The sequence below is a fragment of the Sarcophilus harrisii genome, chromosome 1 (genome assembly GCF_902635505.1).
Source record: "Sarcophilus harrisii chromosome 1, mSarHar1.11, whole genome shotgun sequence".
In the NCBI taxonomy this organism is placed as follows: Eukaryota; Metazoa; Chordata; class Mammalia; order Dasyuromorphia; family Dasyuridae; genus Sarcophilus; species Sarcophilus harrisii.
In genome coordinates this window covers 228,069,000-228,089,367 of record NC_045426.1, presented here as the reverse complement: position 1 = coordinate 228,089,367, position 20,368 = coordinate 228,069,000, and the positions used below count along the sequence as shown (strand labels likewise).

The window sequence follows — 20,368 nt, the reverse complement described above, 5'->3', positions numbered from 1 at the left end:
AACTAATGCAGACAAGTTTAGAAGAGAAGCAATAAACTAGGAAAACATTTTTACTTTAAAAGGTTTTGATAAAGGCCTCATTTCTAAAATATATAGAGAATTGACTTAAATTTATAAAAATTCAAGCCATTCTCCAGTTGGCAAATGGTCAAAAGATATGAACAGATAATTTTCAGATGAAGAAATTGAAACCATTTCTAGTGATATGAAAAAGCGCTCTAAATCACTGTTGATCAGAGAAATGCAAATTAAGACAACTCTGAGGTACCACTATACACCTTTCAGATTGGCTAAGATTACAGAAAAGATAATGATAAATGTTGGAGGGGATGTCAGAAGGGACATTGTTGGTGGAGTTGTGAACTGATCCAACCATTCTGGAGAGCAATTTGGAACTATGCTCAAAAAGTTATCAAACTGCATGCCCTTTGATCCAGCAGTGTTACTACTGGGATTATATCTCAAAGAGATCTTAAAAAAGGGAAAGGGACCTGTATATGCAAGAATGTTTGTGGCAGCCCTCTTTGTAGTGGCCAGAAACTGGAAACTGAGTGGATGCTCATCAATTGGAGAATGGTTGAATAAATTGTGGTATATGAATATTATGGAATATTATTATTCTGTAAGAAATAATCAGTAGAATGATTTCAGAGAGGCCTGGAGAAACTTCCATGAGCTAATGCTAAGTGAAATAAGCAGAACCAGGAGATCATTGTATATGGCAACAACAAGAGTATATCATGATCAATTCTGATGGACATAGATCTTTTCAATGGTGTGATGATCCAGGCCAGTTCCAATGATTTTGTGATGAGGGAAGCCATCTACACTCAGAGAGTGGATTGTGGGAACTGAATGTGAATCACAATATAGCTTTTTCATTTTTTTTTTGTTATTGTTTGCTTGCATTTTCTTTTCTTTCTCATTTTATTCCTTTTTGATTTGATTTTTTTTGTGCAGCAAGATAATTATATAAATATGTATGCATATATTGGATTTAACATATATTTTTGCCATGTTTAACATATTTTGAATTATTTGACATCTGGGAGAGGGGCTGGAGGGGAGAGGGAGGAACATTGCAGCTCAAGGTTTTACAAGGGTTAATGTTGAAAAATTGTCCATGCATATGTTTTGAAAATAAAAAGCTTTAATAAAAAAAAGAATTATAGATCTCCCAGAAGAGCCTGAAAAATAAAAAAAACTAAACAACATAATGCAAGAAGTAATACAAGGAAACTTTCCAGAACTTCTAAACACAGAAAAAGAAAATCAGTAAAAATAAAGTCAATCAATAGACTGTATAGATAACTTCCAGAAAAATTCCTATAATGTAAACTTGAAGACATATACATAATAGTTGAATTTTACAGTTCATTGAGATCTAACAAATTCTGAAAGTGACTAGGAGAAGCAAAGCCCTTCAAATATAAAGCGAAGAAAATTTGAATAGCACAAGACTTATGCAGTCCCACAAAATATAGGCAGGAACAGAATAATATGTTCTAGAGTGCAAGATTGTTACTTTAGAGAGCTCAAGATTCAACCCAAGGTGACTTACTCTGAAAATCTAAGCCTAACTATAAATGAAGAAAAATAATTCCTATAGTCTATCAGGAAGAAGAGAACCTATAGAAGAATATATTACAAGACAAAGGGAGGGGTTAAAAAAAAGGGAAAGAAAGGGAGAAGCCTTGTTTCGTTGATGGGAAGTGATGCCACTGTTGAAAGCTCCAAGAAGAGAAGAGAGATATTTCATGAAGGGAGATAGAAACCTTACAGACATTATCTTCAAGATTTTGGTATACTAATTGTGCTTCAGAAGAAGGGAGATCAGAGCTATTAAGAAGCATCTGACACTCAGAAAGTTGAAAGGACATAGAACCAAGGAAGAGATTTTGAGGAAAAGGGAAAAAATAAACCAAGGAAATGGCAAAGCTCAGTAGTAAAATTCCTGAGAAGTTCATTCCTGCCATGAGAGAATATCTTGTTTATCATCTGCTGGAGGGAATATTTTTTAATTAATTATTTTTAGGTTTTGCATGTATGTTCATTTTTTTTTTTTTTTTTTTACATATTTCCACATGACTCATGTTGGGAAAGAAAAATCAGAACAATAGGGAAAAGCCATGAAAAAAAAAAAACAAACAGAAAAAAATGGTTAAAAAAGTATACATTGATCATATTCACTCTCCATAGTTCTCTCTCTGGATGCCAATAGTGTTTTGCATTCATAGTTCATTAGGATTGCCTTAGATTGCTGAATTACTGAAAAGAACCAAGTGTATTATAGTTGATTATCACAGTCTTGTTGATATATACAATGTTTTCCTGGTTCTATTTGCTTCACTCATCATTAGTTCATGTAAATCTTTCCAGACTTTTTAAAAATTAGCCATTCATTTTTTTATATAACAATAATATTCCATTATTTTCATATAGTACAACTTATTCAATCATTCCTCAGTTGATGGGCATGTACTTGTTTTCCAATTCTTTGCCATCGCACAAAAAAAGAACTGCTACAAATGTTTTTGCACATATGAGTTCTTTTCCCTCTTATACAATTTATTTGGGATGCAGACCCAGTAATAGCACTGTTGAATCAAATGATATACACAGTTTTATAACCCTTTGTGCATAATTCCAAATTGCTCTATAGAATGATTGGATAAGTTCACAACTCCACCAACAATGCATTAGTACCCCAGTTTTCTGGAGTGGGTATTTCTAAGAGTAAAGCATAACAGAAAAATGGGTGTCAGGACAACATCTACAAGGCAATAACAGAAATTGTTTGGGAGAGATAATCCAAAGTCAGTAATTCAAAAGTTTTAATTTCATGAGAAATACAAAGAATAAAGGACCCTTTCTTTTCCTCTTCTCTTTTTCCCTTCCTCTCTTATTTTCTCTCTTTCTCTCCCTCTCTCTCCTTCTCCATATATGTGTATATATACACACACATATGCTATGAATCAAAGCATAAAAATTTAGAATAGATAGAAAGGAAAGAAAAATAGAAATGACAGAGAATATGGGAAAGAAATTCTTTTAGAAAAAGCCTTAGCAAATAAAAATTTAAAAATTAGTGAGAAAAATAAGTTTAAAGGGAAGAGAAGATGGGGGATTCTACTTAATTGCTAAATTGGGGATAGGGAAGAGTTAATTAAATTGATAAAAACAAGAAAGAAGGAATTAATAAGCAAAACTAAAAAAAACAGAAAAATAGAAAAGAGGCCTCAAGGGTTAGGAGAAGAGAACTGGTGAGAATAGGACAACATAAAAATAGATTAAGTTAAATAATTAAAGAGATATAGTAATGTGTTTACAATGGAAGAGGGGGGAATCCTATTTTAAGAAATTGGAGATAAATGCAGGAAAACACAAACCAAATTCTCATAACTTTATATATGAATAGATTTAATAATCCAATAAAATGATAGAGGGGCAGATTGGATAAGAAAACAAAATTCAACAGTCTATTTTTATAAGAAATATATTTTTAAAAAATCATACAAAGAATAAAAAATGAAGGTATTGAAAACAATTACTATGCATCAAATGAATTGTAAAAAAAAATCTGAACTTGCAATCGTTTTATGAAATAAAGCAAAAAGTTTTCAAAAACTTAAAAAGGGATAAACAAGAAAACTAGATTATACTGAAAGACACCATAGACAGCCAACCAATAGCATACTCAAATTCTTCAAATTCCTTAGCATCTAAATTCATAAAGGAAATATTAACTATGCTACAAGAGTTCATAACACGATATTAAGAGGAGATTTCAATGTTTCTCTTTCAGCTTCTGGAAGAATTAAGTCTAATAGAATGATAAAGGGGTAAATGCAGTACTGAAGAAATAACTGTAGAAACCAAAGCTAAAGGACTTATGGCATGTTCTGTTATGGCAAAGTTCCCTTTTAATGGGGTGACCAGTTCCTCCAATTGTCCTATTTCGTAATTCTGCCTTAGGTTATAACCATCCCCTCTTAATGGTTGAGATAAAGGTTTTATAGACATTCCTTCATGTCATTAGAATATCAGTAACCTCTCTCTATTAGGTTATCCCCACCTAGGTCCCTCCATTATGTCATTGTTCTGGTTATTCCATAAAAGGCTTGCTGCCCCGATACTCGGGGCTAGACTCTTTGAGATGATAGTCTCGTCTAGACCTGGGATCAATATGGATGCATTGGTCCCAGTATTTATCTCCATTTAATAAATTATTGAATTGGTCTCTCATCTCTGTCTTGCTCAGTTTCTTCGGCATTACAGTTCCAAATGGAATTGCTAAAGAATATTTCTTAGCACTACCTGAAACTTGACGATATAATTAATCATATAATAAACATAATAATATTGTAAGCAATTGTGTAGTAACAAGTTCAGGAACTACAAACTAAAGTTATAAGCTAACAAAATTGAGAACAGAAGAAATAGAGGAATACCTTTAAAAAAATACTCAAAATGAAAGACCAAATTACCCCCCCCCCCTCTCTCTTTTTGCCAAAGCAATTGGGGTTAAGTATCTTGCCCATGGTCACACAACACATGTAGGAAGTATTAAGTGTCTGATGTAAGATTTAAACTCAGGTCCTCCTGACTTTAGGGGTGGTGCTCTATCCACTGCACCACCAAGCTTCACCCTACATATCTTATATAATTCAATCTCAGGGGAGTCATGATGGAAGTTGCCTAAGTTCTTCATAGTTTCCCTTGGAAACAATGTTTAATCAAATCCTAAACGTTTTCTAGAGAGACAACATCTTCCAAAAGGTGGAGCAAAAACAATTTTCCAGCTTAAGACAAATTATAAAGACTTGCGGAAATATCTGTCTCAATGAATAAAAGGGGAGCACAACCCAGCACAGGGGCAAGTCAGCAGGAGACTCTTAGCCATAGCACAGATAAGCAAATGAAGCCCTATACTCCTGGTTTAGCAGGCCAGTTGCACAATAGGCTAGTTTAAGGCACTTTCTCAATGCAGAAAGTAAACTTCGATTCCTAGGACCCCTGGCACAACAAGTGAGAATAGACCCCAGTGCAATGGACAAGCCCTGGTGTAGAAAGCCATTGACCAGGCCACTGGCCTGGAGCAGAGATCAACTTTAAAAGTCACAAAATAGTCTAAAATATAAGCAGCAACAACAACAACAACAACAAAAACCAGAAAAGAGCCCTGACCATAGAAAGGTACCATAATGACAAGGAAGATCAAAACACAAATGCAGAAGAAGAAAGCAGTGTTAAGATGCCTACATGAGAAGTCTCAAAAATGAATAAGAATTGGTTTCTAACCCAAAAGACCTTCTTCAAGGTGCTCATTTTAAAAATCAAATAAGAGAGGTAGAAAAATTGGGAAAAGAAATGAGAATTATGTAGAAAAAAGTCAACAATTTAGAAAAGGAAGAACAAAAGTTGACTGAAGAAAACAATTCCTTAAAAAATACAGTTGGCCAAATTGGGGGGAGGGGGGGAATCCACTAAAGAAAACAACTCCTTAAAAAGAAGAATTGATCAAATGGAAAAGGAGGTACAAAAAAGCTAGTTGAAGAAAATAATTGCTTAAAAATTAAAATTAGGCAAATGGAACCTAATGATTATGAGACATCAAGAATCAGTTAAACAAAATCAAAAGTAGAAGAAAATGTGAAATACTTCATTGGAAAAGCAATTGACCTAGAAAATAGATTCAGGAGAGATATGTAAGAATTATTAGACTTTAAAATAAAATATTAGCAAAGAGATTATAGCAGTTTATCATGAGTATGACCAAGTGCAGAGCTGGTTCAGTATTAGGACTCTCAGCATAATTGACTTCATTAATAGCAAAATTAACAGAAATCATATCATCTCAATAGATGCAGAAAAACTTCTGACAAAATGCAGCACCTATTCCTATTAAAAACACTAGGGAGCATAGGAATAAATGGAGCTTTCCTTAATAAGATAAGTATAATCTATCTAAAACTATCAGCAAGAATTATATGTAATGAGATTAAGTTAGAAGCCTTCCCAGTAAGGAAGGGGAAAATATCAGGGGCAAAACAAGGATACCTATTATCACCACTACTATTCAATGTGATACCAGAAATGCTAGCTTTAGCAATAAGAAAAAGAAATTGAAGTAATTAGAATAGGAAACGAGGAAACAAAAGTATCACTTTTTGCAGATGATATAATGATATGCTTAGAGAATCTACTAAAAATTTATTTAATAGTTAGCAACTTTAGCAAAAATGCAGTTTACAAAATAAACCCACATAAAAGAATTTTTAAATATTACTAAGCCCAGCATCTAGAGATAGAAAAAGAAATTACTTCTAAAATTACTGTAGCTAAATAAAATATATAGGAGTTTGCCTGCCAAGATAAACTCAGGAACTATAAGCACATAATTACAAAATACTTTTTACACAAATGAAGTCAGATTTAGGCAATTGAAAAAATATTTATTGTTCATTAGTAGGCCAAGCTAATAGAACAAAAATGATAATTCTACCTAATTTAAATTAGTTATTCAGTGCCATATCAATCAAATTATCAAAAATTACCTTCTGGAAGGACAAAAGATGAAGAATATCAAGGGCATTAATGTAAAAAATGCAAAGGAAAATGGCTTAGCCATATCAGATCTAAAACTATATTATAAACCAGCAACCATCAAAATTATTTGGTAGTGGCTAAGAAATAGAGAGGTGAATCAGTTAGTTACAGAGGATACAATAAGTAAATGATTATAGTAATCTATTGTTTGACAAACCCAAATACCCAAATACTTCAGCTTCTGGGATAAGAGTTCACTATTTGACAAAAACTACAGGGAAGACTGGGAAAAAAACAAAAACAAAAAAAATAATATGGCAGAAACTGGGCATTTATCAATATCTCACCAAAATAAGTATGTGATTTAAACATAAAGAGTAATACCATTAGCAAATTAAGAGAGCAAGGAATAGTTTACCTTTTAGATCTATGGCAAAGGGAAGAATTTATGGCCAAACAAGAGATAGAGAATATTATGAAATGCAAAATAGATAATTTTGAATGTATTAAATTAAAAAATATTTTGTATAAACAAAACCAATGCAATCAAGATTAGAAGGAAATTAGAAAACTGAGAAACAATTTTTACAGCCAGTGTTTCTGATAAGGGCTTAATTTTTCAAATTTACAGAGAATTGGGTCAAATTTATAAGACTGCAAGTCATTTCCAATTGATAAATGGTCAGGTGGTTTTCAGATGAAGAAATTAAAGCTATTGATAGTCATATAAAAATATTCCAAATCCCTATTGATTAGAGAAATGCAAATTAAAACAATTCACATCTATCAGATTGGCTAATATGACAGAAAAAAATATATAATTGTTGGAAAAGATGTAAGAAGATTGGAACTCCATTCTGGATCTATCCATTCTGGAGAGCAATTTGGAACTCTACCCAGGGAACTATAACATTGTGTATCCCCTTTAATCCATCAATATCACTATTAGCGCTGTATCCCAAAGGGATCATAGAAAAGGGGAAAGGACCCACATGTACAAAAATATTTATAGTAGCTCTTTTTGTGGTGGCAAAGAATTGGGGAATTGATGAACAAGTTGTGATATATAAATGTAATGGAAAACCATTGTGCTATAGGAATGGATGAGCAGGCAGATTCCAGTAGAACATGGAAAGACTTACTTGAACTGAATAGAATCAGGAGAACAGCGTATACACCAACAGCAACATTGTGCAATGACCAAATTATGATAGATTTAGCTCTCCTAAGCAGAACAATGATCCAAGAAATTAAAAAAAAATTCATTATGAAAAATGCTGACCATATCCAAAGAATTATTGTGTCTGAATATAGATTAAAGCATATTATTTTCACTTTTTTTTGGTTTTTTCTTTCTCATGGTTTCCCTTTTGTTCTGATTCTTCTTTCACAACATGACTAATGTGGAAATCTTGTCAGGTTTTTTGTAATGAAACACAAGAGACAAAAGGAAATTACGTTCCAATAACTTCTAAATACATAAAATCTAGATTGATTTACTCAAGTATGAAACAAAAAATCTTCACAGTACAAGGAAGTAGTTGAATGGATAAAAAAATTTTTTTATCAAATTTTTCTAGTAATGATTTTCTTTCCAAGGATATGGCATTTGGAGGGGTTCTGGGAACATAACTGGGGCATTTTTGGTGAGGTTGTAAAACAGTACAACCATTCATAGCAATTTAGGATTATGCAAAAGTACAATACTTTGAGCTGAAGATTTCATTCCTGGGCTTGTTTACCAAGGAGGTCACTCATAAGAAGAAAATAATCATGTACATCAAACTAGTTATAGCATCACTTTTTGTTTTAACAAAGTAGATATAGATGGCTAAACAAAGTATAGTACACTCAATCTAATGGAATTAGATTGTGCTGTAAGAAATGATGAATGAGATTAATACAGAGAAACATGAAAAGAGATACTAGAACTAACGCAAAGTGAAGTAAGAAGAGCCAAGAAAAAAATAAACACAGTAACTATAACAATTTAAACAGAAAGAATAATCACACACAGAAAAATCAAGTGATTTTTCAAAATTATAAAAAAGAAACATAATTTGTAAGAAGAGATTCTAGAAGACATACCCAATCCACTTCTTTCCAGAGATAAGATGTCTGCACATGTTGTTCATTGCATCAATTTTAAACATTTTTTCAAGGTATTGCTCTGTTATGCAGATTTTCCCTCTTTTTCTTTTTGCATCTTTAAAATATTATGTTATATGTGATGACTTTCTGGATGGGATAATGAAGAGATTACTGGAAAAAAAGCATCCTAATGTACAAAACAAAAGACATTAATGAAAACATTTAAAATGTGAAAATGCAGTGATCAATCATGATTCCAGAAAACCAAGATAAAGTACCTCCTGACAGAAAGGTAGTAGACTCAGGATGCAGAATTTGGCAAACATCTTTGACTATGCTTAATGTAAGAATTAGTTTTGCTTGACTATACATATTTCTTAGAAAGGTTTTGTTTTCTTTTTATTCCCAATGGAAGTGAAAGGAGGTGGGAGAGAGAAAATAAATGTTGTTGATTTAAAAATTAAATTAAGTTTTGAAAAAAAGAAACGGCTTTAGTTTAGGTTTTATCTCTGACATCAAATTGGTAAGCCATATTTCTGAACCCAAAATAACATCCTTAGAGATAAAATAACCTCTATAGAGCTACTTTTGTTGGTTTGTCTTTCTCACCTCTTCAGCTATGTTTAATGGAAAAGAAATACAGCTTTAAGATCATTGTTTATGTTTGTATGACCCAGTGTTCACTCTTTGTTTGTAGGGTACTTGAGCTGGAATTATTATGTGACCATGCCAATGCCAGCATCTACCTTCACAATTGCAGTTGGATCCTGGAAAGAAGTGAAGCTGGAGCCCTGTTCACTGAATGAACCATCAACTGTGACATCTTTTTCATCTTCCGAGGCAGACTCTAGGTTAGTGCTTGGGTTCTTGCTGAATAATACACACTTGAGGAAATAATAGAACCCCTTTTTCTTAAGCCCTTATGAATGTGAGTCCTTGTAGCGAAGGAACTCTAATCAGAGGTTTGTTTAAAAATGAACAGGATAAAATGCTACTGGAAAAATAAGGAATAAGATTTATTCCTTATGCAGAAATAGATGTGTATGATATGGCCTGAAAGTCTTAGTGCAAATTTGAGCTTTTGTAATTTAAACTCACACTAGGCCTTTTATCACACTCAGGACACCCATACATACATACACACATATCTCCATGGAGTCACATATAGAGACTACAGAAACAGAATCGCACAGTGGAGAGTCAGCTTCAGGGTCAGGAAAACCTGAGTTCTAGTCTTGCCAGAAGCCTGCTAACCTGGTGAAGTTACTTAATCTCTTTGTGCTCCAGGCATCTCTTTAAGACTCTAATTTGCTGGATTTTTGCTGATTTGCTTTGGTAGAGGGAGCCTTCCAGCTAAGAGTTCCCAATACCAGTGAAATTACAAGTCTAGACTAATAATGAGCAAATAATCTATGGAGGTAAGCCAGCATTTTTCAAAATAAATTGCCACCAAGTACCTTTTAACTTGAAATATATTGACATTAGAGTGGTGAATTTCAGTCACTTCCTGTTGTCTCTAGGATTGAGTATAGACTCCTCTGGGATTGGGAACCCTTCAGATTTTCTCTTCAGACTGATATTCCCCCTCACACATTATATTTTAGCCAATTTGGCCTAACTTAGCTGTTCCTTATGCATCACATTCTCTCTCTTTCCTCTTACTTGTGCATAGACTATTCTCTATTCCTGGAATACACTCCCTTCTACCTCTACCGCTTGGTACTCTTAGGTCTATTCAAGGCTTTAGTGCCTTGATACTTCTGAGATACTTTGTAGCTGAATGACCCTGGGTAAAACGCATGACCTCTGTCTGCCTCAGTTTTCTTCAGGAGAACTTCCTGATTTCTAAATTTGTTGTAGTCCATTCACCAGGCAGCTAGGTGGTGCAACAGATAGAGCCTTGGTTCTGGAGCATCTAAGATTCCTCTTTCTGAATTTCAACTCTAACCTTACTAACTGTGTGTCATTGGGCAAGTCACTGCTTTAGTTTCCTCATCTGTATGAGCTGGTGAAGAAAATGACAGACTACTCAAGTATTTGTGCCAAGAAAAATCTCAATTATGGTCATAAAGAGTCATGTAGGACTGAAACAACTGGAAGGCAACAATAATAAAAATTTCTTTCACCATCCCCTCCTTCCCTGATGCCTCTTTGTATCACAAATTTACTTATTGATGAATATATAGTATCTTCCCAATAGAAGTATAAGAGTATATACAGGATAAGTTGGAAATATTCAATATAAGGGAAATTTTGTGAAAGACTGTGTAGAAGGTGGGACTTTAAGTACAATTTTTAAAAAGCCAGGAGGGAAGCCAAGAGGCAGAGATGAGAAAGGAGAAAATTAGAAGCCTGGAGAACCACCAGAAAAATGCTCAGAGCCAAGATATAGGGGGGAAGCAGAAGAAAGGGAACATTGATGCACCACGCATGAGGTGTTATGCTAAATATTTTACAGATATTATTTCATTTGATCTTTACAACAATCCTGAAAGAGTTTCTATTATTATTTTCATTGACAGTTGAGAAAACTGAGGCAGACAGGTTAACTATTTCACCCAGCATCACTCAACTAGAAAGCATCTGAAAAAGTATCTAGATTTGAACTCACATTTTTTTCTGAAACTAAATCTAGCACTCTATCCACTACTTAACCTAGCTACCTAGGATGTATTGTGTGAGTAATAGCAGAGAAAGGTAGTGTCACTAGATCAAAGACTATGTTTGTGAGGGATAAAAAGTGTAGCAAGATTAGTTACAATGGTTATGACAGAGCCAAGTTATGAAGAGCTTTGACTACCAAACAGAATGTTTTTAAATTGAACCTTAAGGTGATAGGAAGCCATCGTTAAATGGAGTGTGGAGAAATTGTGACATGGTCAGACCTATGCTTTAGGTACAGCTGAGTGGAGGATGAACTGGAGGAAGGTGAGATTTGTGGCAGGGAGAATTGTAATAGTCTGAGTATGAGATCTTTCACCAAGCTAGTGGCAATGTCAGAGAAGAAAAGGGAGTATATATGAGAGATATCATGAAGGTAAGTTTGACATGATTTGACAAAAGATTGAATATAGGAAATGAGGGTGAGGAGTTAATCATGACACATAGGTTATTATACCTGATGACTAGAAGGGTGGTGGTGACCTCAAAAGTAATTGGGAATTTAGTAAAAAAGGAGGACATGGGGAGAAAAGCTATTTAGTTCATTATTCAACATACTGAGTGTCAGACATCCAATTCAAGCTGTTTACTAAGCAACTTGGTATGCAAGACTGGAAGTTAAAAGACTGGAAGTTAAACATAAAAACTGAATAAATATGAGATATTAGTGTAAAGATGACAACTGAAAACATTGAAGCTGATTGGATCATCAAGTGAAATAATATGAACAGAAAAGAGAAGAGGACTCAAAAACAGAGCCCTAGAGGATACTCACCATTACAAAGTATGACTTGGATGAAGATAGAGCAAAGGAGACAAGAGAGAGCAGTCAGATGGGTAGAAAGAGAATCAGAAGAAAGCAGTATTCCAAAAGAGAAGTGTCAGGAAGAAGAGAATGATCAACAGTATCAAAGACTGCAGAAAGGTCAAGAAGAAGGAGGAGTGAGAAAAAGCCTTTGAATTTGGGAATAAAGATACTATTAAGAACTTTGGAGAGAGGTGAATAATGAAGATTACCTAACTAGAGAGTTATAAGAGAGTGAGAGGCAAGGGAGTGGAGGCATCAATTGTAGAAAGCCTTCTCAAAAAGTTTAGCTATGAAAAGGGACAGCTATTAAGGATGGATACATCAAGTGAGATTTTTTTGGGGGGGGAAGAGGGAATTTTATTTTTTAATTACTATTTTATTTTCCTCAATTTCATAAAAAATCCTGAGATGGTAAAAAAACCTGATGTTATATACATATGCAATCATATCAAACATATTTTGCTATTAATCATTTTGTGCAAGAAAATACAAACCAAAAAAAGGAAAGAAAAGAAAGTGAAAAATATGCTTTGGTCTTTATTTAGATCATCAGGGTTTTTTTGTTTGTTTTTGAGAAAAAATGAGAAAGAAAAAACAGGCAAGCAAACAACAACAACAAAAGATGAAAATATTAGATTGTGATCTACATTCATTCTCCATAGTTCTCTCTCTGGATGCAGATGGCTCTCTTCATCAAAAAATCATTGGAATTGCCCTGAATCACCTCAATGTTGAAAACAGCCACGTTTATCACAGTTGATCATCATATAATCTTGTTGCTGTGTACAATGTTTTTTTGGTTCTGCTCCCTTTAGTTAGCATCAATTCATGTAAGTCTCTCCAAATCTTTCTGAAATCACCCTGCTGATTATTTCTTATAGAACGATAATATTCCATTATATTCATATGCCATAACTTATTCATCTGTTCTCCAACTGACGGACATCCACTCAGTTTCCAATTCTTTGTTACCACAAAAAAAGATCTACTACAAACATTTTTGCGCATGTGGGTCCCTTTCCCTCTTTTACGATCCCTTTGGGATACAGACTCAGTGGAGAACACTTCTGGATCAAAAGGTATGCACAGTTTGATAGCCCTCTGGACATAGTTCCAAATTGTTCTCCAGAATGGCTGGATCCCTTCACAACTCCACCAACAACATATTAGTATCCCAGTTTTCCCACATTCTCTCCAACATTTATCATTATCTTTTCTTGTCATCTTAGCCAGTCTTACGGGTGTGTAGCAGTGCCTTAGAGTTGTTTTAATTTGTATTTCTCTAATCAATAGTGATTTAGAGCATTTTTTCATATGACTAGAAATTAGAACCAATTTCTTATATAATATGTGAATATAAAAAACTCAGCAGAAGTGGGAGGAGGAAGGAGAGCCATGAGAGGTTTCAACAGGGATGAAAAGATTTGGAAAGCCATTGTGGTAAGTGGGATATTGAGTCAATTAGGGAGGGTATTAAAGGGTTGCCTTGTCATAGGGAGGATCCAGTTGAAATTACATAACATGCCTTTATTATCAGCATGATTTTGAGATTTTTTTTTTAGCTTTGTTTAGAAGCATGTGAGTAGGAACAAAGATGTGAGGAGTAGGAACAAAGATAGTGAGCAGATGATAAGATTAATCCTAGGCAGAAGCTTGGCAAGGCACAAAGTATGAAGTACAAAGGAATCAAAAGAAGAGGACAAAGTAGAGTGAACTTCACTAAGGGGTCAAAATGGGGAAGGGAGGAAGGTATAGTCAGTGAAGTGGTATCTTTCACTCTACAGTCAGCAAGAATAGTATTCTGTATTTTTTTGTCCATCATTAAGTTCCTTAACTTTAGTGGACCTCAGTTTTCTCAGATGTAAAATTAAAGGTGTCAGTGATCCTCAACCTTTGTGATCCCATTTGGAGTTTTCTTGGCAAAGACACTGGAGTGGTTTGCCATTTCCTTTTTTGGCTCATTTTACAGATGTGGAAACTAAGCCAAATGAGGTTAAGTAAGTTGCTCAGGCTCACATAGCTAATATGTGTCTGAGGTTGGAGTTGAACTCAGGAAGATGATGAATCTTTCTGACTCCAAGTAGGTACTTTTTCTACTGTGCCACCTACCAGCCCTTCTTTTTTTGTAGTGAGGAATTATTTTTAGGCTGTTTGACATAGAAGTAAGAGGTTTTTTGCTGATGGGAAAATTGTGTGATTGGTTGGGAGGGGATCATAAAAATGTGTGATTGAATGCCCTTTTCCTGGGCATTTATAGTAAGAAAGTAAACTTTCTGTGTGTTCTCCAGCTATACCTCCTACCTCTGGCTCTGAGTTGGACCTTTGATTTGTTGTTCATAGGCCAAAGGGAGAAGATTAAGGGCTTTTATCCTCATCCTACTTGCATTTTTCATTCACTTTGTTTCTTGGTCTAAATGATTGGATTTATCTCTTTCAAATGATTGTATATTTCAATGAGGAGATTTTTTAGCATTTGGGAACTTGATAGAATATTACTTCTATTTTAGATTAGAATTTCAAATATTTTGTGGATACAAAGAAATGTGGGTATAGCTAAAAGTGGTAGCTTTATAAGCAAACCTACTTCTTTGGGTCTTGATTTACCTTAATTTATCATAGTCGACACAGCCTAGATGATCTCTAATGTATATTATCTAATTCTGAGAACATGTGACTTGAACCTTCCTTCATTTATTGATTTACCTCTGTTTACTAAAAATGCTCTGCTGTAGTTATAATTAATATAGTTTACATTTGCTTAGTCTCATTCATGTTGTATTTCTAGTCTGCTTTTCAAATATTTCCTTTAGAAGTTTTAGGATAATGGCATATTTTAATTCACAAAATCCTTGACTCTTTGCTACTTCTTCTAACAAAGATATCCTTTAGTGCCAAGTATAGTGGTGTTTCTGATTATGTTCACATCTGGTCTTCTTTGACTTGCTACTCCCACCACTTCACCCTCCCTAAGACCACCAGATCATTTCACATAAATGTAACTTTTACAGGGAGTCTAATATGCTACAGGTTTTCTTTTGCCTAATGTTTTCATCTGGAGTCCAGAAATTTGGCCACAGTATTTATTGGTCACTGAACTTTTGATCACTCTTCATATGGATTAAATTAAAGAAAGAACTTTTCTTCTCCAAGAGCAGCCCCATGAAGTATCTGCCCACTCCAGCTGAACATTTTAGTAGATAAATCAGTAGTAAGACTGATAAAGTCCAAACCATTTATTTTATTGAACTTTATGAATAGAAATATAATATGCACTAACCATGAGGAAATTCTTTTACTTACATTAAGCATTGTGACACTTAAAAAAAAATTTTTTTTATTTTTTTATTTTGGACTCATTGCCCAAAAGTGAATAGGCACTTAGATAAAGTCACCTAAAAGGCAGCAAAAAATGATGAAAGTTGGAAAATCTAAATTATGAAAAAGCCTCAAAGGTATTGAAGTTATTGAGTGGAGTTGGGTTGATCATTAAGGTTATGTCTTGAGGGTAAATGAGCTCAAAGTGAATGAACAGTATAATTCTTATTTTGATCTTAATCTGCATTAATAATATCCAGAAATAGTGAAGCAATAAATACCCCTACTGTACTTTATCCTCATCAAACTATATCAAGAATATCATACTAGTTCTGCTGCTATGTTATAGAAAAGACATTATTAAGTTGGAGACTGTCTAGACGAAAGCTATTAGAATGGTAAAGAGTCTTTACATTCATGCCATATTGGGATTGTTTGGACAAACTAGGAATACTTGGCCTGGAGTACAGAAAATTTATAGCCATTTTTAAATAAAAATATCCAACTTCCCTTTCCAGTCTTATTCATTATTATAACTTTTCTCATATTCTTTAGTTCAGCCATATTGAGTTTCTTGCTGATCCTCATACATGATCCTCCATTACATATCCAAGTCTTTTACTGGCTAACATCCATCAATCAGTCAGTCAATCAGAAAATATTTATTATATGCCTTCATTGTGCTAAATACTGGGGATAGAAATACAAAGAATGTAAAAAATCCCTACTCACAAGAAACTTACATATAAACATATGCACATGCACATATATGTGTGTTTGTGTGTGTCTAGACACATATGTGAATATATTCTCCCCTATATGTGTATATGTATACACACACACATATGGAACAATTAGAAGATTATTATAAATTTGGAGAGAGTTCTTCCAATGGAATGATAAAGTTGGAAGCCTGTCTGCAAAGGTTTTAGAAGAGAGGAAATGGAGACACCTAGTATAAATAACTTTTTCAAGGAGTTCAGCAGCAAAGGGGAGGAGAAATCTGGAAGGATAGTTAGCAGGGATGGTAAGATCAGATGAGATATTTTTTAAAGGATGTAGGAGACCTGAGCACATTTGCAGGCAGTAAAGAGGATATTAGTAGATAAGGAGATATCAAAGATGAGAGAAAATGAAGGTGATGATGGTGTCAACCTGTTGAAAAAGATGGGAGGTAATGGGATCAGGGGTTTATGCAGAGGGATTTTGCCTTGACAAGAAGAGGGACCACCATTTTACCAAAGATCAGAGTAAAGAAGAAGAAGATAGTTGGGAGAAATCTTTGAGTGAGAGGAGATGAGAATGAGTTCTTGATAAACAGATCTCAGTTTTTTCAATGAGATGAGGTTCTCAGTCAAGAGTGTAGAGAGAGGGGCATTGAGTAGAAATGATATGGATTCGAACATTGTGAATGAGATTGTAAATTGATAAGAAAGAATAGAAAAATTACCTTATTGTAGTGAGGGTCCAAGTGAGATTAAATAATATAATTTTGTAGAAGACTCAATTTTTAGAAGTTTCTTAATTTTTTCCAACTCCTTTCAGCAATATGTGACGAGGAGTAAAGAAGATAGGTAGTTGGAATAAAATAAAATTCGGGCTTCATTCACTAAAGGTTAAGATAGGAAATAGGGGAGGATAGCCAATGTAAAGGTAATAGCCTAGTAAAGAAATGAGGAATTATAATGACTTTTGGCACACTTATCCTAAGGAGTCTTGTGCAGTGGTCATAATGGCCTAACTCAAACACCTTTGGAATAGGACCCTTTTAGGACCCTAGCCTGGTATTCCTTTTTTACTCTACTGCATCAACTAATGATACTTTGCAAATCAAAAAACACTCTTGCCTTGGTGAGAATGACTAAGTAATAGGCCCCAGCCATGACTAACATTCTGACTAATGGTCTAGGAAAATAGTGGACCAGCCTGACCATGTTTTGGATCCTGTAAATTATTCCATATGACCAAATCCTTGACACCACTTCTTACCCCAAAATGATTCTCCTCAGTAGCTTAGTAGCCCTTGCCTCAGTTATTCCTGGTCACATGTGTTAAATAAACCTGTTTTCCCTACTTGCATCCAGCCCCAGAACCCCCTACTGAACACCTTATGGGAATTTCCCTACCAAGGTTTGACTCTTGGTTCTGCTTCCTGATTTTCTAGACTTTTAAGCTTTTGACCAATAACTAGATCAAAGGTCCCTGCAGCCTCACTTGTCTCACAATATTCTTCGGGATTTCAGAGAACAATAACTAGAAATGTGAACTCTATGTCCAAAGGGGAGAGACTCTACTTTTACCTAATTGGTGGCTAAACTGGGACTTGGGCTTACTCTGAATATGTCCTTCAGTTTCCACCTTTCTGACCTTGTATAAAGATCCAGCAGTAGCAGAGAGGGGTAGAGGGAATGGAGGTCTCACTAAGGATGATTTACCAAGGAGAGAAATCATGCTGCATCAGAGAAAATGGAAAGCTAAAGATTTTGATCAGGAAAAGGAATTTGTGAGTTCATGAATATGAAAATATTTGGTGAGTGATGGCAAGATTAAAAGTATTATCATCTCTTTGTGTAGCTGAGGTGATGAGAAGGAATAGATCATGGGAATTCAGTAAATTTAAGAATTAAAAAGTTAGATAATTCAAGGTACTATCAGTAGATATGTTGAAGTCCATTAGTATGAAGGCAGGAGTTGAGAAAAGAGTAAGGTTGTGAATCAGGCATTGAACTCATTGAGGAAGTAAGAATTTCTAGAAGTTTCTAGAAAAAGGCTACGAAAATCTGAATTCGGTGATAAATTTGGATCGGATGGACCCTAACGAATAAAAGGTTGCTGGAAGATATGGATAGAGAGAGTGCCTGAAAGTGGCCTTAGATCTTCCTGACTCCAGGGCAGGTGCTTGATCTACTGTGCCGTCTAACTGCCCTTGAAACTAGCATTAGGTAGCAAAGAAGTGTTATGACTCCTTAATAATTTAAGTTACTTAGTTTCTCATTAACTTTTGACTGTTGAGACCTACTATTAAATATAATTTTTATTGTATTATGGTCAGTAAAATATTGATTTAATATTATTTTAACTTGTTTGTGATATTTTTAATGCCCAAACATCAATGAGATTAAATAAGATAATATTGACAAAAGTGTTTAAAATAGTGCTTGGCAAAGCGTAGTAGATGCTATATAAATTCTTATTTTTTTCTCCTGCTTTCATGTGGTCAATTTTTGTAAAAATACCACACATAGCTTAGAAATATGTATACTTCTTTCTCTTCCTAGCCAGTAATCTCCAGAGGTCTATCATATTTAACTTAATTAAAATACTATTTTGATCCTTAACATTTTTCTTGTGTTTTTAAAAAATATTTCTATTGGTCTCATAAGAGCAAAGTGAGATCCCCATAATTTATTTTAATAATAGTTTTACTGTAACTTATTTAGCTTTTCCTTTAAACATTTAGATGTTATTCTATTTGGTGTATATATGTTTCATTTTGATTTATCTGATTTATCTATTGATCTATTTTGCTTTTCTGCAAAATGTAGTTTCTTTCTTTATCTCTTTTTTGTTTTGCTATTGCTTTGTCTGAGAGGATGATTAGTATCTTTGCCTTTTTTTCTTTAATTGAAAATTTTTCTTTAATATAAAATATTTTGTTTCAGTTTGTTATTTTGACTCTGTGTTAATCTTTCTATTTCAAGTATATTTATTGTAAACAACATTTACTGGATTGTGGTTTCTAAGGCATTTTACTATCATCTTTAATTTTATAGATGAATTTATCCTATTGATATCCCCAGAAATTATTATTATTGTGTATTTCCCTCCTCTTCTTTTATACTTTCTCTTCTTTTTGTTTCCTATACCTTTTTTATAAAGGAGAAAAGATGATGAAAGAGTAGTATTCTCAGCATTAATGCTCTAGATTTGATGCAATTCTGCTTTTGGACTAATCTCTTCTTAATTTATCCTCTGTAGTGGATGAAAGATGAAATGATTGAGGAAACTAAGATTTGATTTGTAAGCATTTCAATTTATTAAGCAATTCATGTCAATTGCTGCAAAAATTGAGTCCAGTAGTCTTTCTCAGTTTTGGCATTAGACTCCAGTATGGGGGGAGACAAGTCTTTTATATATAATAATTAATAAAATAAATCCAGTTAATTAAAAGGAAATAGTGTAATCTTATTTCTAAGTAGAGGAAAGATTAGGAACTTTGCAACTTGGGAAGGGGAGAATGAACAAGTGCAATTCCCTGAATTCAGGAGGAAAAAAGTGTTTTCCTCTCTGCAAGTGACTGCGTTCAAAAAAGCATAAAAATTATAACTGTTTGACCAGTATGGGGTCAGTTTTTAAATAAAACAAATGGGTTGCTTAAGATGTATAATTGTGAGAAAATTTCTTGCATCAGTCTTCAGATCTGATTGTCATACTGTCATATGTTCAGTATACCCTTACTTAAGGATTAACTCTAAGAACTGGGTGGTACAGCTTCTCTATGCAGGATTAGAATCAAACAATACAAGAAGGTTTTCTGATAATTCCCACAAGTGAATCAAGACAGAAATTGGATTGGACCAATAAATTAATATAAAGGAATCTGAGCTAGCTACAGAATTAAGTCATAAGATGGGATCAGTATGGTCACTGAATTTCCACCATCACTTGCTACTTCAATCCCCTCATTTCCCTCAGATTCCTCTGTCCCATTCTTTGCCTTTTCCCCTTTCACTATTGTTTCCTTGTTGAATGAAATATATTTTGGCTCCTCAAATTTATCTATTCTTTCCACCTTTGACCAGTTCAGATGAGAGTGAGGTTCTTGTGTTACCTACTCCCCTGCCCCTTCTTCATTGGTTTTTAGTCTTCTTTTTGCATATCTGAATTTTGTAAAAATAATTTCTCCTTTTTCTACCTTTCTCCCTTAATGTATTCCTTTTCTTT

At 34.0% G+C, this 20,368-nt stretch overlaps 1 protein-coding gene across 5 annotated transcripts in view; it reads left to right on the top strand.

Moving 5' to 3' along the window:
- The window catches only part of AOPEP (aminopeptidase O (putative)), a 490,524-nt gene that overhangs the window by 83,235 nt on the left and 386,921 nt on the right, over positions 1-20,368 (top strand). For all 5 annotated transcript variants that reach the window (XR_004229430.1, XR_004229431.1, XM_031937724.1 and 2 more), the window contains exon 4: positions 9,338-9,491. Coding sequence is in view for 3 of the 5 variants with exons in the window: in XM_031937724.1 (XP_031793584.1) it covers positions 9,338-9,491 (154 nt within the window). In the remaining 2 variants the exon portion in view is untranslated. The remainder of the gene's footprint in view (positions 1-9,337; positions 9,492-20,368) is intronic.